This window comes from Macaca nemestrina, chromosome 13 (genome assembly GCF_043159975.1).
Source record: "Macaca nemestrina isolate mMacNem1 chromosome 13, mMacNem.hap1, whole genome shotgun sequence".
Lineage (NCBI taxonomy): Eukaryota > Metazoa > Chordata > Mammalia > Primates > Cercopithecidae > Macaca > Macaca nemestrina.
The window spans coordinates 15959700-15984776 of record NC_092137.1 but is presented as its reverse complement, the minus strand read 5'-3'; the positions used below and the strand labels follow the sequence as shown (position 1 = coordinate 15984776).

At 47.6% G+C, this 25077-nt stretch overlaps 1 protein-coding gene and 1 non-coding gene across 5 annotated transcripts; one reads left to right on the top strand and one right to left on the bottom strand.

Moving 5' to 3' along the window:
- Positions 1 to 1713: 1713 nt before the first annotated feature.
- LOC105486451 (MYCN proto-oncogene, bHLH transcription factor) lies at positions 1714 to 8189 on the bottom strand. 3 transcript variants are annotated; one of them, XM_011749315.3, is made up of 3 exons: positions 7961 to 8189; positions 5853 to 6759; positions 1714 to 3237 (listed from the first exon to the last, which is right to left on the bottom strand). In XM_011749315.3, the coding sequence occupies exons 1-3, from the start codon at positions 8114 to 8116 to the stop codon at positions 2633 to 2635; spliced, it is 1668 nt and encodes a 555-aa protein (XP_011747617.1). In that variant the 5' UTR covers positions 8117 to 8189; the 3' UTR covers positions 1714 to 2632. The 3 variants fall into 3 exon arrangements, with proteins under 3 accessions (XP_011747617.1, XP_011747619.1, XP_070932359.1); XM_011749317.3 differs by having other exon boundaries at positions 7652 to 8153; XM_071076258.1 differs by lacking the exon at positions 7961 to 8189 and having other exon boundaries at positions 5853 to 7633.
- A 608-nt stretch (positions 8190 to 8797) lies between these two features.
- LOC112427509 (uncharacterized) lies at positions 8798 to 24759 on the top strand. 2 transcript variants are annotated; one of them, XR_011611470.1, is made up of 4 exons: positions 8798 to 9862; positions 9951 to 10179; positions 18009 to 18209; positions 24199 to 24759. It is a non-coding gene; the product is annotated as an uncharacterized protein (transcript). The 2 variants fall into 2 exon arrangements; XR_011611469.1 differs by lacking the exon at positions 24199 to 24759 and adding an exon at positions 18866 to 19082.
- The last annotated feature ends 318 nt before the right edge of the window (positions 24760 to 25077 follow it).

Genomic DNA, 25077 nt, shown 5'->3' with positions numbered 1-25077 from the left:
GGGATGACTGGGCTGGGTTTCAAGAATCTTAGGGGCACAATTAACGTGAGGTTGCTTAACTTTCTTTTGCCTCTTGCATACACAGAGGGGCAGAGGCTGTGAGTGATTTGGGGCCTGTAAAATGCAAACAAACAGAAGTTTTTTGAATGACAATTCAAAAAGAAAGGGTGCATTATTTCTAGTCTGGGGATGGGGACTAGGAGAATTAAAGGGCATTTTATCTTATTTTCTACATGGCAAGACCATCAGAAAGATGTACATGGTAGTCTCACCTACCTCATATCTCAAACTCGAGTTCTGAACTCCTACTTGCCTTTATAAAATGATCAAAGTGGCTGGGCACAGTGGTTCATGCCTGCAATTCCAGCACTTTGGGAGGCCGAGGTAGGTGTATCACAAGGTCAGGAGATGGAGACCATCCTGGCTAACATGGTGAAACTTTGTCTCTACTAAAAATACAAAAAATTAACCAGGTGTGGTGGCATGCACCTGTCGTCCTAGCCACTCAGGAGGCTAAGGCAGGAGAATCGCCTGAACCCAGGAGGCGGAGGTTGCGGTGAGCCAAGATTGCGCCACTGCACTCCAGCCTGGGCACCAGAGTGAGACTCCATCTCAAAAGAAAAAAATAATAATGAAATAAAATGACCAAAGCAGACAAGGACACATGGCTTGGTGTCTCCCGTTTCTGCCCCGACAAACTGTGTGGCCTGCGTTTGTGACAGCAAAGCTGTCTCATCTCTGGACCTGCGTTCTTCTCAGTGAAGCAAAAGGCCTTTTTTTTTTTTTTTTTTCCAGCTCACAGGTAAAAATCTGAGATAAACAAAACCCTAGAGAAATAACTGAGTACAACCTGACTCTCAAAAGAGAAATAGGTTATTTGTACACTTTTAGTTCTGAGAAGCTGCTTACAAGCAAGGGTCTTACGTCCCGACAGGTAAACTATCTGAAACCTCCCTAACAAGTAAGTCTTGGCTCAGTCTTCTGGAGCCTGCAAGATTGATCCCATCTCCACAGGGAAGCCGGAGTAGCCAAGACACTGCTGTGTGATAGGAATGGCTAGTAGAGAGCTACGCCACCCATATGGGGTCTCCATTGTGACCCCAGGGTTTCTCCTGCACCTGGTACTTGCTCTGGACTACGTAACTGTCACTTCATGAATTACACGTTGGTGAATCAGGTTGAGTTCATTGAAGGGAGGAACCCATTTCCATCTTTTTACTCTGCTTACCACGCTTAGCCTAGAACCTCCACAGATCCTAGTAAAGGTTTTTAACAATGAATTCTTGGAGACAAACTGTGCTCTATGTTAAGACAGAAGACCGTCTGCCAATGGGGCAAATACTACCGAAGCCCAATACAAGCGAGTTAAACAACCCTGTGACTGCTTTTCCTTTTCTTTTACAGGGACTGATCTGAGGTCCCAGCTTAATTCCACTAAGGAGCCACAATACACAGAAGTGCTCTACAAACTGTCAAGTGCCATTGCTACAATGCACAGAATAGTCACTGATAACATCTCTCATCTGCATAATCTTGGACATTTCCCCAAACTCAGTTCCCTCCACCTTAAGTGGGGACAATGACTCATGCCCCCCAACCAGGATTGTACAGGTGCAAAAAGGGCTATTTATGGAAACCAAATCCCCTCTATAAGTTATGGATTATTTATGGTTCCTCCTTAAGGGACAAAGTATAGTGCCATGAAGGAAAAGGTTGAGTTGCATCATTTAATTTTAAGCTATTTATTTTCATAAACATGAGGTATTTCAAAGTGCTATAAGATGCAGCACTAAATATATACATTTTGAAGAAATTAAACACAGAACTTTGCATTTACCCAGTTCTATGCACCAAACATGAACAAATACATTAACAGGAAGAAACAGGCTAGGAAAAAGGCATATATATATAGTAAATTTCTTTACAAAAGTTTCTTAGTTCAAAAAGTGATAAAGTAATATCTACTCAAAACTTTCACAACTCATTTTCATACGAAAATATAAGTATCAAATTTAGTTATGTATCAGCGTCATACTAAAGTATACAGGCAGTGTAAGAATTAGTACAGTACATAACAGAGATTAACAATATATTTGTATACAAAACATGCTCCTCAAACATTGAGGTATTATTACAGTACTTAGGTATGAACTTCCAGTCTAATACTGGCCGCAAAAGCCACCTCTCATTACCCAGGACGTATACAAAAGGCGGATGTGTCAATGGTATTTACAGAAATGTTCCCCAGGGGTATCAAATGGCAAACCCCTTACGTGGCATCTGCTGGAACTTAAGCACCATTTTAAAAAAGAAGGAATGACTTTCTGTTGTTTGGAAACTTGGAACACACAAGGTGACTTCAACAGCCCCAGAGGCTCCCAACCGTCACCAACTTTTACCGCTGTCATGGAGGTGAGGTGGAGGAGGCTGCAGGGCCACCCAGCGTCCTGGGAGGCAGGCTCTCCAAGGTCCCAGCAGAACCCCACACTGGTGGTCCTGCTCCCCACCCAGAGCCGAACTCGACAGGGGACCGATTTGAAAGTAAACCAACATTCTTAATGTCAACACAATGTTTGTTTAAAAAAAATCAAAATGTGCAAAGTGGCAGTGACTGTCCAGTTTTGAGAAGCGTCTAGCAAGTCCGAGCGTGTTCAATTTTCTTTAGCAACTGCTGCTGTCTTGCCTGCAATTTTTCCTTTTCCAGCAAAAGCTGGTGCTCCTCGGCCTGGAGGGAGTGGACATACTCGGTGGCCTTTTTCAAAATGACCACCTTGGCGGCCTTCTCATTCTTGACCAGCTCCGGCACGTGGTCCCTGAGGGTGAGAAAGCTGGACCGAAGGTCGTTGCGGCGCTGGCGCTCCAGGATGTTGTGGTTCCTGCGACGCTCACTGTCCTCCGAGTCAGAGTTTCGGGGGCTCAAGCTCTTAGCCTTTGGGGGGATGACACTCTTGAGCGGACGTGGGGACACCTCATTCTTTATCTTCTTCTGGGGGGGTGCATCCTCACTCTCCACGTAGGGAGATGGGGCGGCATAGTTGTGCTGCTGGTGGATGGGAAGGCATCGTTTGAGGATCAGCTCGCTGGACTGAGCCCTCCCGGGACCCAGGGCTGCGTTTTTGGGACGCACAGTGATGGTGAATGTGGTGACAGCCTTGGTGTTGGAGGAGGAACGCCGCTTCTCCACAGTGACCACGTCAATTTCCTCCTCTTCATCTTCCTCTTCATCATCTTCATCATCTGAGAACAAGATGCCAGTTACTCTCATGTGAGAACCATTTGAATGAAATTCATATATATTCATGTTATTATGTATGTGTTATCTGTCTCTTCCGGCAGACCCTGGCACAGAGTGTGTTATTTTTACGGGTCCATCAATGTAGATGTGGACAGTTATGTATGTTTTAGATCTCTTTAAAATAAATATATCTGTAGGACGGACGTGGTGACTCACACCTGTAATCCCAGCACTTTGGGAGGCAGAGGCGGGAGGATCACCTGAGATGAGGAGATTGAGACCATCCTGGCTAACATGGTGAAACCCCGCCTCTACTAAAAATACAAAACTTTGCTGGGCATGGTGGCATGCTCCTGTAATCCCAGCTAACTCGGGAGGCTGAGGCAGGAGAATCACTTGAACCCGGGGGGCGGGCGTTGCAGTGAGCCCAGATCGCATCACTGCACTCCAGCCTGGGCAGCAAGAGCAAAACTCCGTATCAAAAAAACAAAACAAGAAAAACATACATACATACATATACATGTATGTGTGTATATATAAGTATGTTTTCCTTCCCCATTCCCCAACTGTGCTTTCAGTCTTCATTCAAGACTTTAGCAGGTGGTAGAAATAAATATAAAGAACTTGGCCTTCAGGGTCAGACAGAATCCTGGCTCCACCGCAGACCAGTTGCATGACCCTGGTCAAGTTACTCAGCCTTTCTAAGCCTCTGTTTCCTCAGCTATTAAATGGGGATACCACTTTGACAGACAAAACGTAGACTTAGCATAGAGCTGCGCCTAGTAGACAGATGCTCAGTAAATGGTAGCTTTTATCATAATCACCAGTCTGCCCCGTGGACTTATTTACATTTCTAGCTCCACACTTAAAGAGTTGAGGCCTCTCATTTTAGGAGCCTCATTTAGCAATTTACACATGGTTGTGTTTGATTTTAAGTCCTTAAACAAACTAGAGGAACAATTTAATTAACCGAAGAAGAAAAACAACTTTTCATCCACAAACCTGAGTTTTATACAAGTAAGCAGTTTTGCATTTAACAAAGATCAAGTCTTAACTACAAAGCCATAATCCACAGTTGGTATAAACCCCCAAATGGGAGCAGCCCTCCTCAAAGCCATCAATAACAACAGCAACAACAAAAACGTGTAGCATCCTGTGTGCATTCTTCCCCTCTCTCCTCATTGACTACTACGCCGGGCTAGAAAATTATTGTTTAAAATACAAGCATGAAAATCAAAACACATCTTCTGCTTGATCTGAAGGGGACCGGAAAGCTGAACAATTGTGGGATTTGTTCTAAAGCCGAAATGTGAGGCTGTTCCAGTCTGTAGGTCCCTTTAAGCCAATGTTTTGGTTTTCTGCCAAGAAGACAGCTGTTGGACGGAAGTGCTTCCTCACCGAAAGCTGTCAAGGCGCAGACATTAAAGGGACAGAGCCGTTTCAAACTGGAGGCTTATCACCAAGTTTCCTTCCAGGAGCCTCAAAGATCTCTCCTCAGCCCAGAAGTAAATTTAGGATTGTTTCCACCTGCATTCTGAAAACACTGGTTTTCCAAGTCCAAGGGGGGGTGGTCCCAGCTCCCTGCTCCAAGGACAAGGCAATGCCACTCTTTGGGTTGAGTTCTGTTCATCCAGACCCCCAGGGAAAGGCCTGGTTTTAATCCTTCCCTTCAGCTTAAGGCACAGACAAATGCACACAATAGAACTAACCAGTGAGTCCTCCCAGGATGCGAGCATTCCTGGAGAGGCTGCTGAGTGCCTGCCCTCACCTTCAAGGGCACTGGGTTACAGATACAACTCACATCTCAAATTAGGCCTGGAATTCAGGCTGGAAGACAAAACTGGAGCCAGTTTTCACTGCACATTGGAAAGAGGAGGCCCCTTAAGAATGTACACAACTGCTGTTGCACTTGCAGCCAGCTGCTAAATGGAGGGAGGGAGGGTGCCCCCACCACCCCCAGCCTTTCAGATCCCGGGCCCGCCTGCTGGACTCGCATATCGCCGCCTGCTGGCCACGCACCGGGAGCAAATAGCCCACCACCCACCGAGGATGGGGGAAGGGTACCGACATTTGGGGAAAAAAAAAAAAAGAAAACCGGCTCTAGCCATCTGTGCAACCCTCCTATAAGTTCCTGCGCCTTAAAAAGGGCTTTGCACAGCCCTTGTATCTTTTCGGGATGTCTTTCCCTCCCCTGACCTGGGCCGGAGTCCCTTTCACCCCTGCGCTAACAGGTTTCTGTCCAGGCAATGCACCCAGCAACCCCCTAAACCCTCACCCGGTTTAGCCACAACTTTCTCCAATTTTATTCCTCGGGCTGCGCTACAAAAGATGGGGGGGGGAACGGGGTGAGGGTCCGTGACGGCCTAGAGGAGGGCTCCTCAGGAGAAGGTGGAAGGAACTTTAGTAAAGGCCAGAATTGGAGAGCACCCTTTGCAGCGGCCTTCTCTCAGCCCCTTCTCTTTACCCCGAGGAGAGACTTGGAGGAAACAGGACCTCTCTGCCCCCAGCACTGCCTCCAAAATGCTCCCTAGGCCAAGACATACGAGCACTAACAAAGGGGACGCGACCCGGGGTCCGGTGCCCCAGGGAGGCAGCCGGACCCGAGTTCGGTCTTTACCTGAATCGCTCAGGGTGTCCTCTCCGGAGGTACTGAGGGCCTTGTGGTCGCCGCCGCTGGTTTGGCGGCCGCCTGGGCGCGGAGGGGCGACCCCCGGGGCCCCGGCTGGGGCGGAGACACCCGCCCCCGAGGCGACCGCAGGGCCCACCGCCGGGGCACTGGCCGGGGCTGCGGGCATGGGCGCTGGCTCGCGCTTGTTCACAGGAAAGGGGAAGACCACCGCAGGATCCACGCACTCGGCAGCCGGGTGGGCGAGCTCGGCGGGCAGGGCGGCCCCGGCGCGGCCGGCTCCCGCAGCCCCGCCGTGCCCGCGACCCGCAGGGCTGGCGGCGCCGGCTCCCGGGGACTGGGCGGTGGAACCGGCGGTCGGCGGCCCGCGGCCGTGCTGCAGCTTCTCGCTCACGGCGCGTTCCAGCTTCTCGCGGGCGGAGAAGCCGCTCCACATGCAGTCCTGGAGAATGACCGGGTTGGGGGTGAGACCACCCAGTCCACCCAGGCCGAACGCGTCCTCCTCGGCCGGGCTGCCCCACAGCTCGTTCTCGAGCAGCATCTCCGTGACCCAGCTCGGGGGCTCGGAGCTGTGCTCCGCGAAGCCACGGCTGGGCGACAGCGGGGGCGTGGGCAGCAGCTCAAACTTCTTCCAGATGTCCTCCCCCGGGGGGGTCGAGTCGGGGCCGCCGAAGTAGAAGTCATCTTCGTCCGGGTAGAAGCAGGGCTGCAGCGAGTCAAACTCGAGGTCTGGGTTCTTGCAGATCATGCCCGGCATGGTGGACGCGGAGCAGCTCGGCATCGGCTCGCCTCCCGGCCGGCGATTGAAGACTTCTTTCCGCCCCGCTCGTTTTAATACCGGGGGTGCTTCCTTCCCGTGGGGGGCGCGGAAGGCGGGGGCCGGCGCCGACCTCCAACACTGCAACCGACAGACACACCGGAGAGGGTGGGCAAACGGAGCAGACCGAGGGGAAAGGCAATGGGCGCCCCCTCTAACCCGGTTCCCCAATCTTCCCTCCAAGCCCCCCACTCTGCCCACGGCTCGCGAAGGTGGAGGAAGTTGTGCCTCTCGCTCCCTCCCTCCCTCCCTCCTTTTGTGTACAAGCTGTCTACGACAGGGGGTGGGAGGGGGCATGCAGATGCAGGGGGTGGTGGCGTGGCTCCGCAACTTTGGAAACTGCCATTTCATTCACACAAGGCACTGCCTGGGGGAGGGGGCTGTTCCAGGCTGCAGAATTCTAGCTCTCACCAGCACGCAAACAACCCCACTCGCAGCGGCGAGGGGCCGGCTGCTCTGGGGAAGCCCTGGGCTCTCCGACCCAGCTACCGGGTATGGTATTTGGAGTACCTTCTACCCCCTTTGTAAAAATGCAGCCTCGGGAGTGCAAATGATAGCAGGGGATTTAGGAAACTTTGCAAATGAAAAAGCCTTTCTCTAGACAGAGACCAACAACAGACACCCATATCCACAAATCCTTCCCCTCCCCAAATTTGAGCAAACGCCCTCGGCATTCACCCGCTGCAGGGATACTCCTACCAATAGCTTATCTGGAACCTCTCTAAGCCCATCCCTGCTCTTCCAAACCCCCAACAGCGTCCTCCTCCAGGGAGGGGGAGGTTGAGCCCCTGTTCCCGGGAATGGTGCAGGGGCGCCCGCGCGAGGAGGGTCACCGGGAAAGCCGCCTCTCCTCCGAGCTGGAGCAGCCGTGACCCAGATTACGACCGCGGTGGCCTCGCCCTGCCTAACCCCCCGTCTTCTTCCTCCAGGGGCACCCTTTGGAGAAGAACCCCAGCCTAGGGTGGGGACGCACCGGCTCTCCGACAGCTCAAACACAGACAGATCTTCTAGAGCAGGGAGAATTTCTTTTCGCAGAAGCCATTACTCCCCCCGGTAAGGGCTGCAAAAGGATTAGGGCGGGTCTCCTTTAGCCAGGATGGCTTCGGGGCTGGAACTGGCTTTTCTGGGAAAACCCAGAGACGGTTTTGTTTCGGAAGCAGAAACAGTCCCCCGGGCATATTCGGGCGCCCGGTGCGCACGTCGCAATCCCGTCCAGGGCTTGCCTTGCCCCGGCGCTCGTCGCTCCCTGGGCGCCGGGCGGTTTGGAAGCCCTGCTCCTTACCTCCCGCCGACTGCAGGGGATCCGGAGGCGATTCTGCGCGGGTGTCTCCGGGTGGGCCGGGGGGCGGGGGTGTCCTCGGGTGGCTACAGTCTGTGCGCGCTTGCGCCTGGCTAGCGCTTGCTCGGCTCCAACACAGTTCCCAGGAGCCCCCCGCATCCACCCAGCGCGTCCAGACAGATGACTGTCACTGCCTGCGCTTTGAAGCTCGGGGGATATTATTAACTGAAAAATCTGACACACCCGGGGGGCGGGGAGAGAAGGGGGCTGTGGCGCAGACAAGGGGGAGGGAGAAAGGAGAGGAAAGCGGCTTTACCCCGCCCTCCTGATTTCCATAAAAATCAGGGGAGGCGCCAAGGCTTTCGCGCCAAAAGCCACTTGCTTTTCTTTGCAGAGAGAAGGCTGCAAAGCTGGGAAGCCCGGGGTGTGCTCCTCCCGCCCTTTTGGACCCCCGGGCTTGCACCGGCTGCACTCTGAGAACCAGCTGCGCGCCGAGCGGTGCAATGCAGCACCCACCCTGCGGGCCTGGCAATTGCTTGTCATTAAAAGAAAAAAAAAAATTACGGAGGGCTCCGGGGGTGTGTGTTGGAGAGGGGAGACCGATGCTTCTAACGCAGCCCCCGCTTTGACGGCGTGTTGTGCAGCTGAGCGCGAGGCCAACGTTGAGCAAGGCCTTGCAGAGAGGTTGCTCCTGTGTAATTCCGAAAGAAGGCTAGTCCGAAGGTGCAAAATAGCAGGGAGAGGACGCGCCCCCTTAGGAACAAGACCTCTGGATGTTTCTAGTTTCGAATTGAAAGGAGAGGGGCGCCCCCCTTGTTTGAAAATAAATAAATAAGTGCGAGCTACGAGGGTGGCGCCGCGGTGGTTTCTTCGGCCGAAGGCGACACCTCGCGGAGACTGAGCAGAAAGCGGAGCTGCCCGGCCTCGGCGCGGACCTGGAGGGCGGCCACTCCGCAAGTCTCCCGCCATCCCCGTGGGACTGTCCACGAGTCCTCACCACTGCGGAGGGGAGGCGGCCTGGCTCTGCTTCTGAGGGGGAATGGGCGTACGTTCCCTGCAGCCGTCCCCAGGGCTCCCAAGGTAACCTTTTCAAAGCCACCATTCTCCCCAATTATGGGCAGGCGAATCTGATTTCCAGAGATGGAACTGCTGTCCACACCTCCTGAGATCCAGCCTCGGCTCAAAAAGCTTGATTCCGAATTGTTGAAGGGAAAAAGGAAAGCTGCTGTCACTACTTCGTTTCTTTGTGCCTCAGTTTCCTCAATTGTGAAATGGAGTTCGTAGTGCCTCTTACCTGAGAGTTATGAAAGCTCTCATAAGTCTCCAGCCCATAATAGTTGTGTCAGTTATTATTATTATGATGACTACGACGTGATATTCTTCCGGGGACAATAACACCTTTCTGTCCAGCAGCAGCACTGGCCCCTCCACCACCAAATCCTGGCTTTACTTCATGCTGGTCTAGCTTTCTTACAGGTGCATTTGTCTGCGGGGGATCAGACATTATTGCCCCTGCCCGCCAAACTCTCCAAGAACAATCCTGGTCTCCTGGACAGCCCCCTTCACAACCAAATACACAGTGAGGTGGGATTTTGCCTTGAGAAACATTCCTTAGGCTTGTGTGGAGGGAGGGAAACCTGGCCCTGGGGTTGGGGTGGGAAGGCTTCCCCCTCTCCCCCCCCACTTTTTTCTCTAAACTGGAAATGCCATTCTCCATCGCCCCCACCTCTTCAACTCACCATCGGATCTAGTTAAGGAGGAGGATGCTGAGGGTCAGGGGGCAACCCATAAAATGCTCACAGATTAGCATTTGTGAAGGCCTCTCCAGCCCTGACCCTGGATGCTGCCTACAGAGCTACAGGGAGAAAGATTCCCAGAGTTCTAGGAAGAGGCCCATGAATGCGGGTGAGCTGCCCTTCCAAGTACCTTTATTATTGTTATTTCCCTCACAAATGTAAAAGCCTTTTACAGCCCCACTTCTGCTTTTCCCTAGCCCCCTAATCGACATCAAGCCCTCCTGCTGAATTCTCGCCTAGCGTCCTGTCCTTTCTTGCCCAGCACTCACCTCCATTTGTAATGATCTATGCCTGGGAGTATTTGTTCAGTGCTCACTTCGGTGACACTGTAGAAGACAGGCTCACTCTCCCTCGCTAACCTGTGATGACCTGGGTCAGTTTTGCTCCAGAGGGGATCCTCAGGGCACAGCAGCGTGCCTGTATATAGTAAGTACTCATGGTATTGTTCAAGACCAAGATCACTGAATGAGTCCTTTTAAGGCAGCCAGATCTTCCGTGGCAGGACTGTGAAAATAGGCCAGGATGGGTTCAGTTGCTCAGAGTCAAAGCCCTACCTTTGTCCTTTCTCATCAGATGAATGACCATCAGTAGGTCATTCACCCTTTGTTGAGGGACAAGGTGTAGCAGAAGAGAGGGACAGAGGGACAGGAGACCTGGTTACTCTACATGCCTTTGAGCAAATCATTTATACTCCCTGGACCTCAATCTCTAATCTCCTGCTTTTAATGCAAGCCAGTAATTACTGACAAGTCTGAATCTGAAGGTTAACAGAATGATAAAATGCAACAAATATTTATCGGTTACCTTCATTTGTAAGTAGAAAGATAAAAGGCTTTGTACATGGAGAAAACATGCTAATGCTGATTCTTAGTCTGCTTATAGAGAAGCCTGAAAATCTCTCTTAAAAATGTTGAAATACTTCAACTATGTGAATACACACAAAACAAGTCTTCATATGGCTTCAAAGCCAAGGTTTTGTTCAGTACTGCCGTGGTTTCAATGTGTCCCCCCACAAAAACACATGTTGGAAATTTAAACCCCAGTGCAACAGTGTTGGAAGGGAGGTCCCCAAATGCCAGTGGGATCTAGACCTCAGCCCGTGTCCAGGCTCTTGACATTGTCAAGAGAATGAATTCAAAGACCGGTTGGAAAATAGTGAAAGTATGACTTATTGCAAAGGGAAAAGTACGCACTCAAGAAAAGGGAATGCGGGTGTACTCGAGAGACTCACATGAAAGGGGGTTTGGGGCTGCTACCTTTATGAGTTTCTTCAACCAAGAGGTGGAATATTCATGATCATTCCTAGAAAAAGGTGGAGATTTCTCAGAACTGTGACACTACCTATTTTTACAGCAAATATGGGTGTTCTCGGAACTCTCACGATGTTAGTGGGGTGTGTGAGTTAGTATGTTAATGAATGTGTAATGAGGTCCTAAGAGAAACCTAGGTCAAATCCAGTGCCATGCTGGGTTCAGTGGGTCTTAGCCAGCTTGGTCCACGCTCTGTTCTTCAGGGTCTTATCAGGCCATGGCCTCTGCAGCTATTTCCACAGTTTCCCTTTGCTAGTTATGTGAAATTGCTGCCTGAAATTTTCTATTATTCTGCAGCCACCTTGTATTATTCCTGTCTCAGGACCTAATGGGAGGTGTTTAGGTCATGAGGGTTCCACTCTTGTGAATGGATTAATGCTAATTATAAAAGGGCTTGAGGCTGGGAGTTTGATCTCTTGCTCTCTCTTCCTTTTTCCTGCCATGAAGGCCCTCAGCAATTGCTGGCACCTTGATTTTGGACTTCTCAGCCTCCAGAAACATGAGAAATACATTTCCTTTCTTTATAAGTTACCCAGTCTGTGCTATTATGTTATAGCAACACAAAATGGACTGAGACAAGTACCCATCTACTGCTGTGTCTGAGCCCCTGGGGAGGTTTGGAACAGAGGTAAGTTAAGGCACAGCCGCAAGGAGCTCACTGTGGACCAGGGAGGGAGACCCACATCTGAAACAGATGCCTCAATCTCATGACCAACTGCTAGGATAGAGTTATTTACAGGGTTTGGTTTATAATTAAGTCAGGCGATTTTTGAGGGAGGAGAATATTTTAGTTTACATATCTCCTCTTTACTAAGACACACACACAAAGAAGCAACACACACATACACACGTTGAGAAGGGCCCAAACCATGACCGGCTAGGAGAGCAACAGCCTCTAAACGGGTTTTCCAGATTGTAAATTAAAGATCTGCTGGGTTGGCCAGGCGTGGTGGCTCATGCCTGTAATCCCGGTACTTCAAGAGTCTGAGGAGGACAGATGGCTTGAGCCCAGGAGTTTGAGACTAGCCTAGGCAACACGGTGAAACCCCGTCTCTACCAAAAATATAAAAATTAGCTGGGCGTGGTGGGTGCATGCCTGTGGTCCCAGCTACTTGGGAGGCTGAGGCAGAAAGATCACCTGAGCCCAGGGAGATCAAGGCTGCAGTGTGCCATCATCACGCCACTGCATTCCAGCCTGGATGACAGAATGAGACCTTGTCTCAAAAGAAAGAAAAAAAAGGAAAAAGATCTACTGGGTCTATCTGCAGGGACAACAGCACAGTTTTTCCTGGGATCTTCACGCCTTCTCCCTCAAAATGTGTACATTTTTACTGATTAAATAATTTTAAAATCCTTGGGATTGATTTACTTCATCTGGAAAACAGTAAAGCTAGCTCTCTGCCTAATCCAAATGCAAAAAAAAAAAAAAAAAAAAAAAGGTGGGGGAGGGGTGGGGGTGCTGCATGTAAGAATTTTACTACAATAAAAAGATGACAACAGTAATAGAAAATACTTGCCATATATTGAGTCAAAGATTATATCCCAGCTATACAAAGAGCTCCCACAAATTGAATAGAAAAAACAGGCAGACAGAAATATGACTCTAGGATATGAGTAGGTAATTTACTGAATAAGAAATGCAAATTGTCAATAAACATACGAAAAGATGCTCAACTTCACCGGTAGTCAGGAGAATGCAAATTAAATCTCAATGAGATTAACGTTTTTGGGTCTAGCAGATTGGCCCAAAGTACTGGCCAGCCTGGGGAGTGGGGGCAGGGGCCTCACATACACTGTTGGTGTGCCTGCCCTAAGAGGAAAAGCAGTTCCACTCTTCAGGATCCATCCTACGAGAAATAATAAGACAAACACACAAAAGCATATAAATAAGAATGTGGGTGGCTGCATCATTCTCAATAACAAAAATACTATAAGCAATCTCAATATCCGTAACAAAAACAAATTAAACAGGAGAATGGTATGTAACATATCCATGCAGTGGAATTACATACACCCAGAAGAAATAATGTGTTAGATCTGTAGTTACAGACTTGGGAAATGTTTGTGAACGTGAAGGAAAATAAGCAAGGTATAGGTCAATCTATCTGGCATTTTGGATATATATGTACTTACATATACTTAGATATATCTGCATCAACCCAGTAACAAATTGAGAAGAATGTGCACCAAGTTGTTAACAGTAGTTTACTTTGAAGAAGAGAATCAGTCAGGTGGAGGGAGAAACTTTGGACTTGATATAACATACATTTATTTATTTATTTATTTATTTAGACAGTTTCATCCAGGCTGGAGTGCAGTGGCATGATCTTGGCTCACTGCAACCTCTGCCTCCCAGGTTCAAGTGATTCTTGTGCCTCAGCCTCCCCAGTAGCTGAGATTATAGGCACTCGCCACTATGCCTGCTTAATTTTTTTTTTTTGAGATGGAGTCTCGCTTTATTGCTCAGGCTGGAGTGCAATGGCACCGTCTCGGCTCACTCAGCCTCCACCTCCCTGGTTGAAGTGATTCTCCTGCCTCAGCCTCCCTGGTAGCTGGAATTACAGGCACATGCCACCACACCAGGTTAATTTTTGTATTTTTAGTAGAGACAGGGTTTCACCTTGGTGGCCAGGCTAATTTCAAACCCCTGACCTCAAGTGATCTGCCCACCTCAGCTTCCCAAATTGCTAGGATTACAGGCGTGAGCCACCACGCCTGGTCTATACCTTTTTTTTTTTTTTTTTAAAGCAGTGGGGTTATGAGCAAATTTAATTTCTTTGTTTTTATTTTTCAAAAATAATTTTGTTACTCTTCAGTAAAGTTAATCATTTCAAGTGACATAAGGGACCCTTGACCCTTTTGTGAAGCCTAAAGTTACTCCCAAATTTCTCCTTTGTTTCCCAGGACAGTTGGCATTTTTCCCATCAAACTACTATTGAACTGAGTCAGCTGAGAGTGGGTTCAAAGAGACCAAGATGGACCAAAACGGGCACTGCTTTAATTAAGATTAGAATCAAGCCCATCAAAGCCATTCAACGTATATGATGTTGGATGTGCCCAAGGCAAAATGCATAGTTTTTTGACATCTGAGGCTGGAGGAGAGTTTGAGACCCACCATTGAGAGAGTTGGAGGTGGGAAGTTTTATTTGTAAAGGCATAATTAGGTTTAAAACAAAAATTATCTTCATTTAATGCCAGTAATTTGATTACTGACTTAGACAATGGAAGTGTCCAGCAGACCCCGGACTGCCCTCAGAGACTAATTTTGCATCCTTGGAGGCAGCTCAAAGACCCCTTCCACTCTGAAGACTTCCCTCCAGCTTCATGCATTACATAGACTTGAGAGAGGACTAATGGAGTGAGTCAAAATGCACTGCAAACCATGAAGAGCTGCGGGAAACGGACAGTGGCATTGCCGCTGTGGAGTTGGAATTCTCATTTCCCTTAGTTTCCTTATGCTAAAAGTCAAAATGGGAAAGCTGTCCCTGGAGGCAGCTGCTCAGGGCCAGGCTGCACGGGTACAGGGTTTGAGGGGAAATAGGTTTCCCCTTGTGGACCTCAAATTTGAATTTGTCAGTGCACTGGAATGGCTCACAATTAGGGGATCCTTATCTTAGTAGGAACCTGTAAGGGCTACAAGGAATTCTGATGCCAGATCTGGCCTTTGAGTCCATTTGGCGCTGCCCCTGGGAACAGGCAGGCTCTCTATGAAGGAAAGGGATCTCCTTTTCCTGGGATTACTTTCCAGGCACAATGACGTGCTTTGGCTGTATCCACATCACCTTGCTCTGTGCTGCAGTTTTCGGATCTTCTCCTCAGGTGATTACTTAGTAGATGGCTGATCTCACCCACTGATTCTTGCTAATTTCATTTTCCTATAAAGCTGGATACACTCCTGCAGCCCCACAGATGGCCCTGGCCACCTCAATATCTGAGTGGAATTGCTAGAATCTGCCTGCTGGCCCTTTCAGTTTCCTTGGACTCAGATAACAATCACTGGTAAATATCAGTGATTCTACCTGCTCATTTCCAGAAGCTGCTACTTCTGGCCTAGAAAGTCTTTTCCTTTCATTTCTGTTTATTCAAATTCTTTCCTCAAAGTTCAGCTGGAGACTGTCCTGGAAGGAATCTTGTCCTCCCTTCCCCTAACCCTACTCGTTCTCTGCCCCCAAATCTCCATTAATCTTATATTGCCTGCCGCCAACAAGGGGTTCTTTTTTTTTTTTTTTTAATTCTTGTCTCCCAGGCTGGAGTACAGTGAGTACAGTGGCACAATCTCTGCTCACTGCAACCTCTGTCTCCCAGGTTCAAGTGATTCTTGTGCCTCAGCCTCCTGAGTAGCTGGGATTACAGGCGCGTGCCACCACGCACGGCTAATTTTTGTAGTTTTGGTAGAGACGGGCTTTCTCCGTGTTGGACAGGCTTGTCTCGAACTCCTGACCTCAGGCGACCTCCCGCTTCAGTGTCTCAAAAGAGCTGGGATTACAGGCGTGAGCCAGCGTGCCTGGCCACAGGGATTCTTTATCAGATTCATGCGTGTGTGTGTGACTTCCCTAACAGGATGAGGAGTTCCTGAGTACACGACCCTTTCCCGTGTTGCCTTTCCATCTTCTACATCATCTGCTGCAGCAAATGCTGGAAAGAACAGCTCCGACACCAGATACGCCAGCGAGTCCTGCTGTGTTGGATAGTCCAACTTTTCTGGGCCTTCATTTCTTCTTTCTCTTTCTCTCTTTCTTTCTTTCTTTCTTTCTTTCTTTCTTTCTTTCTTTCTTTCTTTCTTTCTTTCTTTCTTTCTTTCTTTCTCTTTCTTTCTTTCTTTCTTTCTTTCTTTCCTTCCTTCCTTCCTTCCTTCCTTCCTTCCTTCCTTCTTTCTTTCTTTCTTTCTTTCTCTCTCTCTCTCTCTCTCTCTTTCCTTCCTTCCTTCCTTCCTTCCTTCCTTCCTTCCTTCCTTCCTTCCTTCCTTCCTTCCGTCCGTCCGACCATCTGTCCGTCCCTCCCTTCCTTTCGACAGAATCTCACTCTGTTGCCCAGGCCGGAGTGCAGTGACACCATCTTGGCTCACTGCAACCCCCGCCTACCAGGTTCAAGTGATTCTTGTGCCTTAGCCTCCTGAGTAGCTAGGATTAGAGGCTCGAGCCACCACGCCCGGATAATTTTTTTTTTTTTTTTTTTGTATTTTAAGTAGCAAAGGGGCTTCACCATGTTGGCTGGGCTGGTCTCAAACTCCTGGCCTCAAGTGATCCACCCACCTCGGCCTTCCAAAGTGCTGAGATGACAGGCATGAGCCACCACACTGGGCCATTTTTTCATCTTTCTTTTAGTATCATGTGAGGATTACATGAAGTAGCCATCTGTAAAGTGTCTGGTTTATAATGGATGTTCAGTAAAGGTTAGTACCCTCCCTTCCTTCTAGTCCAAGCCCTCCTGCAGGGGCTCCCTGTACCCCACAGCAATAGACCACAGCACGTGGGTCCTGGGGGAGCCTGCAGAAAATGGCTCTTTGTTTTAATGGGGCTGGTGAATCATTCTTTCTTCAACTGGAAATCTCTCTGGGCCACGCCCCTTTACTCTTCTTGGCTTGTCCGTAAACAAGTAACTTTAGGCTTGAAAGAAGGTACTGCAGGGTCAAGGTAGTATAAGGTAGTCCTAGTAAGAACACAGGGTCACCTGGAGAGAGGACTGGAGTTCTTCAAGCTTAGAATTGTGCCTTACTTCTTGAGGAATTTTAGATTGGTCCATTAACTTCTCCTGGTCCATAAAATCGGAATAATGAGCCCTATCCCTGCTTTTATTCCATAAGGGAAAGATACCTGGAGAGCAGTGGGCTTAGGTTCAGAAATGAATTTTGATGACCTGGTTCTCTTATTTCTATATGATCTTAGGCACGTCCATTTCCATCAGCCTCAGTTTTCTTACCTACAAATAAGGATGATAATATTCTTTTAATTGCAACAGAGAAGACAGGAAATCTACAATCAAAATGGGGCCATGTATGTTACCTTGCTGTATATTATGAGCTCTAAGAAATTGTAGAGGAAAAGGGCTTTATTCTGTGGGGTAGGGGCTTGAAAAATGGTAAAACCTCTACACATGAAAAATGTGGGATCCTGTATGGAGTTCCTAAAACAGGGCTGTTTGGGATGGACACTTTTGAATCCTCTTACAATGCTTATAATGGTCATATTTCCTGGTAAGTGGTATCAAATCCAAAAACCTGTCAAAGGGACAGATGGCATTCTTAGCACAAAAGAGGAAACCAATTAGAAGTTAAAATACAGAAAAATGTGAACTTGTAAATGCTAACAAATTGTTTCAATGTGGAGGACTGTGCTGTTTTTCCTGACACTGGCCAAGGAAGGTCTCTTTCTGGTCCAGCTATGCTCACAGGGCACTGACTATTGGAGTCTGAAAGAAACCTTATGGACTCTCTCTCCTAACTGCCTTGATTTCAAGCTTGCATACCTAGCTCGAGTTGTTGGGCAGATGCTGCTGATTGCACCATGTCACTTTTACGTGACAGACTGTGTCTTTGCAGCTCAGAAATGAGCTCTGAACAGTAGGCTTTAGGAAGCAATTTCTAAATACAAGCATTCATTTAGTCCATCAACAAACACTTGTATATGAATATATATAGCTATAACTTCTGCTTGCAAGACACTTAGAAGCCACACAGAAAAATCCAAGGAAACTTATTGTGTGCTACAATTAAGGATGGTCCAGAGGAAAGAGACTCTACCCCTCCCTGGGGGAGTGGAACATGGTTTCACAGACTGGAAGGGACATTTGAGCTATAGGATGAGAAACAGTTTGCCCAGGACACAAGGGTGGATGGGATTGTATTAGTCAGGATGGGTGAGAGTATGCTGTAGTAACAAACAAACCTCTAATCACAGCGGCTTAATGCAACAAAGCCTTACTTTTTGCTCTTGTTACACATTATAGCCTTCTTGTTAAATGAGCAGCCCCTCGTGAAAGAGGGAAAACAGCCAGAAGGAACAAACGAAATCAAGCATGCAGCTGTTACACTCTGTGCTAAAACCCCCCAATGGATCAAGGTGGCCCAGCTGGATAGAATGGTTTGTTTGGAGGGAAAAGACCAAGAGCATGGGACCAAGAACGCTTCATAAGCTGAAGGTGCTGAAAGTAAGTCTAGAGAAAAAAGTAGGGTCTTATTTTTGTTATTTGTTAAATAACCTTTTAAATTCTAAGTCTTAACAGTGCAAATTTAATGGATTTGTAATTTTTTTATTATTTTTTTTTTTTTTGAGACAGAGTCTGGCTCTGTCGTCCAGGTTGGAGTGCAGTGGCACTATCTTGGCTCACTGCAAGCTCTGCCTCCCGGGTTCCCGCCATTTTCCTGCTTCAGCCTCCCAGGTAGCTGGGACTACAGGCGCCCGCCACCACGCCCGGCTAATTTTTTGTATTTTTAGTAGAGATGGGGTTTCACTGTATTAGCCAGGATGGTCTCGATCTCCTGACCTCGTGATCCACCTACCTCAGCCTCCCAAAGTGCTGGGATTACAGGCATGAGCCACCACGCCCGGCCTTGGATTTTTATTATAATTATGATTTACAGCAAACTGTTGAAGATATTCTTTTTTTTTTTTTTTTTTTTTTTTTTTCTGAGGTGGAGTCTTTCTCTGTCACCCAAACTGGAGTGCAGTGGCACAATCTTGGCTCACAGCAACCTCCATCTCCCCTGTTCAAGCAATTCTTGTGCCTCAGCCCCCTGCGTAGCTGGGATTACAGGCATGTGTCACCACACCTAGCTAATTTTTTTTTTTTTTTTGTATTTTTAGTGAAGATGGCATTTCACTAGCCTGGCCAGGCTAGTCTCGAGCTCCTGACCTCAAATGATCCTCCGGTCTCGGCCTTCCAAAGTGCTGGGATTACAGGTATGAGCCACTGCTCCCAGCCTGTTGAAGATATTCTAATTAACCCTAAGTTAGTCCTGCAAGTTGTTTCATGAAAAAAGTTTTCTATATTAAAATACATATAGGTTTAAATAAAAAACAAGAAAGAGAAGTCTTGAAGAGAATGGTGTCTGTAGCTACATCTGATCGGAATGAAGTCATTCAAGGATAGAAGCCTAGACTTCACTTTGAAATGCTTCCTCTGAACTGGCTGCCGTGGTGTCACCTGTGCCCCCAAGCACAATCTCCTCAAGGGCAACGGTAGTCATTACTAGACCTTTTTATTTTTCATGATGCATAGTTGTACCTGGCACAAAGGAAGTGCTCAAAAAATATTTTGTGGAATGAATGGACGGATTTCTCTCTGTTCTCCCAAAACGAGACTTATGTATCTGTGTACATAAGGAGAATGTCAGGGCCGGGTGCAGAGGCTCATGCCTGTAATCCCAGCACTTTGGGAGGCTGATGCAGGTGGATCACTTGAGGTCAGGAGTTCGAGACCAGCCTAACAAATGTGGTGAAACCCGATTTCTGCTAAAAATACAAAAACTACCGGGGCTTGGTGGTTGATGCCTGTAATCTCAGCTACTATAATAAATAAATAAATAAACATATTATATATATGTATATGTATTATATGTATGTATATATGTATATGCATATTATATATATATATATAAAGAGAATATCAGGACCAGCAATCTGTATAAAACTGAGGCAGCAGACTTGTAGTTTTCAAACTTGCTTGCAGCTACAAAACTTTTTATTTAAAAAATGCTAACTAAATATCTTTTACACTAAGCTTGATTTTTTATTTAAAAAAATTTTTTTTGAGATGGAGTCTTGCCCTGTTGCCCAGGCTAGAGTACAAATGGCACCATCTCAGCTCACTGCAACCTCCGCCTCCTGGGTTCAAGTGATTCTCCTGCCTCAGCCTCCCGAGTAGGTGGGATTACAAGCACCTGCCGCCATACCTGGCTAATTTTGTATTTTTAGTAGAGATGGGGTTTCGCGATGTTGGCCAGGCTGATCTCGAACTCCTAACCTCAAGTGATCCATCCGCCTTGGCCTCCCAAAGTGCTGGGATTACAGACGTGAGCCACTGCTCCCAGTTCCTCTGGGGATCTTGAAGGGTTTCAAAGCCAGACTGAAAGCCACACATTCAGATCAATCAAATCACACAAACAATAAAACTCCAGCACTTTCTCATGAAACCAGGAGAATGTTCTGGCTTTCGTCTCTTCCACCTGTGGAAATCAGCAGTTGTCTCTCTTCTCCTTTGGGGATTGGAATGTTCAGTTTCTCAATGAAGGAGTGAAATGTTCGCAAGAGCAAGAACACGCGGCTCTCCTGAGAAGAGGGCTGGAAGAAGCCTCTAGCTCCAGTATCCTCAAAAGGGCGCCTCTGCAGGTCCAGGGCCCGGGGTTCCTCCAGAGGCACAGATGAGCTAAGTGGGGCTCCTAGGGCCTCGGAAAGGTGAGAGCCCTGGCAGGAGTCACTTTTCCTGCAGAATCTGCTTCAGGTTCCTCCATCTGAGACTCATTTCTCACCATCCATGCTACTGGCGGGGCTGGGGAGAATGGAGAGGATGTCCTGTTGGTCAGCGTCTCCCTTCTGACTGACTGAAGACTCCTGACCCACAATAGTGCCAGACAGGGGTGACAGTACCCTCTCCATGAGGGCCCCAGAGAGAGGCTGACACGAGCTGTCAGTTCCTCTCATCCCTGCTAATCTGAGTCAGAGATAGCCAGACCCCCAGGACACTCTCCCGCCGTCGGATGCTGTCCAGGGCATCAAGGTGTGTCTGTCCTTCCTGAGCAGGTCCCCTGACTTCCCCTAGGATGATGGACTAGGCTGCTTGATTTGCTTTCTAAACATCATCGTCCTGTGCCAGTCACTCCCAAAGCTGCATAGAAAGATGAGATTTCTTGGCCGGGCGCAGTGGCTCACACCTGTAATCCCAGCACTTTGGGAGGCCGAGGCGGGCAGATCACCTGAGGTCAGGAGTTCAAGACCAGCCTGACCAACATGGAGAAACCTCATCCCTACTAAAAATACAAAATTACCCTGGCATGGTAGCGCATGCCTGTAATCCCACCTACTCGGGAGACTGAGGCAGGAGAATCGCTTGAACTCAGGAGGCAGAGTTCAAGTTGCAGTGAGCTGAGATTGCACCATTGCACTCCAGCCTGGGCAACAAGAGTGAAACTCCATCAAAAAAAAAAAAAAAAAGAAAGATGAGATTTCTTGCCCTTTTCCTCATTTCATTCTATTTCATTATAACATGAGATCAGCCTTAGATAATTCCAGACTGTCTGCTCACCTCTGAAACCATGAGGATGGATGAAAGAGATTTTCATTCTGTGAACTCTAGCACAAATGAGTTCCCATGCTCCCTCCTCTGTACTCATGGAGCCCCCAATGGCCTCAATTCCAAACCAAGGAAGAGCTCCGGTAGCCCACACCACACTTCAGGGCAGTGACATGCCCCAGTTGGGAGTTGGGACAGAAGTCATGGTTGCCAGCCCAATGCGGGTCCCACTTTCCCGCATTCGCTGATTTCTAACACAGTGCCGGCTACATCACAGGTGGTCACAAAACACTGTGGACTATTTAGCCCTTAAGCCAGATGTCACAGAGCAGCATTCCTCTGAAACTGCGGAAGGAATCTCAGCTCTACTGGAGGCAGGAGGTCAGATGCCAAGGGCTCACTTAGCTCCTTTTTATGGTTTACCCACTGGCCTAGGGCCTTAAAGAATCAAAGTCCACCTTCCTCTACCTGACTCCCAACTCCTGTCCTTGCAGCGGCATGGCAGCTTCTGTGAATCTCAGTTTCCTCCTCTTTAAAAGGGGAATAGTGGGCCCCTTTCTCCTTGCAGGACTGCAGCCATTGCCAAAAGCAAGATAAGTGACAGAGCACCACGTCATTGAGAGGTGGTGGTCAATACTACAAAAATGATTCCTGCTCATTCAGAATCCTCTAATTGGCTTATCTGGATTATCTCCCCACCTGCTGTCTGACCTCTGCCACATTTTCGAAATGAAATAATCAGATGTTAACCTGAATTTTTCCGTTGTCATCCAACCTTTAGAATTGTGGACTCAGGGCAAGCCTTACATGTCACTGACATTACTTCTTTTAAAACCTATTTAAAAAATTGTTTATTATTTATTTTTGAGACAGGGTCTCACTGTGTCCCCCAGGCTGGAGTGCACTGGTGTGACCATAGCTCACTGCAGCCTCGACCTTCCTGGCTTAAGCGATCATTTCACCTCAGCTTCCCAAGTAACTGGGAGTATTGGCCTGTGCCACCACACCCAGCTATTTTTTTAAGTTTTATTTTTAGTAGAGACAGGATCTTGCTATGTTGCCTAAGCTCGTCTCAGACTCCTGACCTCAAAGGATCTTCTAGCGTTGGCCTCCCAAAGTGCTGGGATTACAGGTATGAGCCACTGCACTTGGCTAAAAGCCCTCTTTTAAAAACCCATCTTAGTGATACCTGGCAGTGGCTAGGTGCAGTGGCTCACGCCTGTAATCCTGGCACTTTGGGAGGCCAAGACTGGCGGATCACCTGAGGTCAGGAGTTTGAGACCAGCCTGGCCAGCATGGTGAAACCCCATCTCTACTAAAAACACAAAAATTAGCCAGGCATGGGGGTGCGTGCCTGTAATCCCAGCTACTCGGGAGGCTGAGGCAGGAGAATTGCTTGAACCTGGGAGGCGGCGGTTGCAGTAAGTAAAGATCATGCCATTGCACTCCAGACTGACTGGGCAACAAAAGTGAGACTCTGCTTGAAAAAAAAAATAAGAAGAAGAATATTAGTACCTGGCTGTGAAGAGGATGGAGCTGGAGCTCATGTCTATCATATAGTGTCAGATGCAAAAAGAAGTGGCAGAACAATGTGTATGGCATGAGTTCATTTTTGAAGGGAATACATCATATGTGCTTGTATAAGCGTATCTGGAAGGTTGCACACCAAACTGTTTAGCGGAATTATTGGGGAATGGGACTGAGGATTGAAATGGAGGGATGGTGAAGAAATTTTCATTTGTTTTTCTATTGATGGTTTGAATTTTTAAAATAACGATTGGGTGTCGTTACATTTTAATTTCACATTTTTAAACATTGACAGACACTTTAAACATATGGCCTTGAAATATTTTTTACTAGATTGTATATCTCTGTTCTTACTATTTAACTTTCTAAATAAATTAAATGAACATTCTCTCTCATGTTTCAAATTAGGATCTACAATCTTGATCTTTCCATTTATTGAGTGCCTGCTACATCCCAGGCTGAATATAGGTGTTTTTGCACTTAATACTCACTCCAGCCTTGCAAGGTTAATTATTTTCATACCCACTTTCCATCTGAGGAAACTGGGGTCCAAGGTCACACGGTTAATAAGTAGTACAGCTGGAATTCTAACATGGTACAACCTGACTCCAAAGTGCACATTTGTTTATGAAGGTTGCCTGATGGCATCTTTAAGATTGCATTTAACCAAGTGCACATAATTAAATTTTTTTTTTGTCAATACACACTTGTATATACAATTTTATTTTAAAATAAAATATTTAATATTGTGTAGTAATCCTCTTGGTGGTCTTGGGGGGTGCTCATCCACCTGAATGAGCAAAGCTTAGGTAAGACATTAAGGTGTGCTGTCTTTTAAACAAATTATATCCAAGTGCAGCCACAGCAACTAACCAATCTATTCAGAACTCCTTTTAGAACAAAGGTTCCTTTTTTTTTTTTTTTTTTTTTTTTTTTTTTGAGACGGAGTCTCACCCTGTCTCCCAGGCTGGAGTGCAGTGGTGTGATCTCAACTCACTGCAACCTCTGCCTCCCCGGTTCAAGTGATTCTCCTGCTTCAGCCTCCCATGTAGCTGGGATTACAGGTGCCCACCACCACATTGAGCTAATTTTAAAAAAAATTTTTAGTAGAGACGGGGTTTCACCATCTTGGTCAGGCTGGTCTTGAACTCCCGACCTCGTGATCTACCCGCCTCGGCCTCCCAAAGTGCTGGGATTACAGGTGTGAGCCACTGCACCCGTCCTTAGAACAGAGGTTTCTAAAATACTCTAAGTTTGTAGACTTATAATACCACCATGTGAAATGAAGTCCTCTACGTATCTCCCAAGAGCTTCATCCTAATATAATCACTGGGGAGGAGGGTATGATATCTCATGAGCCTTTTGTTTTTCTCTCTTCAAGGAGTCAATTCTTGGAGGAATCTTCCAATGGGAAACGGAATTTCGCTGTTGCTCCAGAAAGTGAAATTTACAGCTGACAAGAGGAAAGGACAGGGAACTCTATTCCAGTATGACATAGGAAAGAATTTGGTAGCAATTAGAACAAGCCAATAATGGAGGGGGCTGTCTTGGCAGGTACTGAGATCTCTGACACTTACAGGATTGAAAAAGAGGCTAGTGAAGCATCTGACTTGCTATAGAAGGGATTTCTGTCTTAGGAAGTTGGACTAAGTTATTTTAAATCCTGTTTCTTAACTGTATTTTTGTTTTGTTTTATTTTGTTTGGTTGAGATGGAGTCTTGCTCTGTTACCCAGGCTGGAGTGCAGTGGCACAATCTCGGCTCACTGTAGCCTCCACGTCCTGGGTTCAAGTGATTCTCCTGCCTCAACCTCCCAAGTAGCTGAACTACAGGTGCACGCCACCATGCCCAGGTAATTTTTGCATTTTTGGTAGAGACAGGGTTTCACCATGTTGGCCAGGCTGGTCTTGAACTCCCGAACTCAAGTGATCTGCCTGCCTCAACCTCCCAAAGTGCTGGGATTACAGGTGTGAGCCAACACACCTGGATCAACTATATGTTTTGCATTTTTCTTTATTTTCATTGAGACAGTGTCTTGTACCATTGACCAAGCTGGAGTGCGGTGGCACAATTTTGGCTTACTGCAGCTTCCGCCTCCCAGGTTCAGGTGATCCTCCTGCCTCAACCTCCCATGTAGCTGGGATTACAGGCACATGCCACCACATCCGGCTGATTTTTGTATTTTTAGTAGAGATGGGATTTCACCATGTTGGCCAGGCTGGTATTGAACTCCTGACCTCAGGTGATCCACTTGCCTCGGA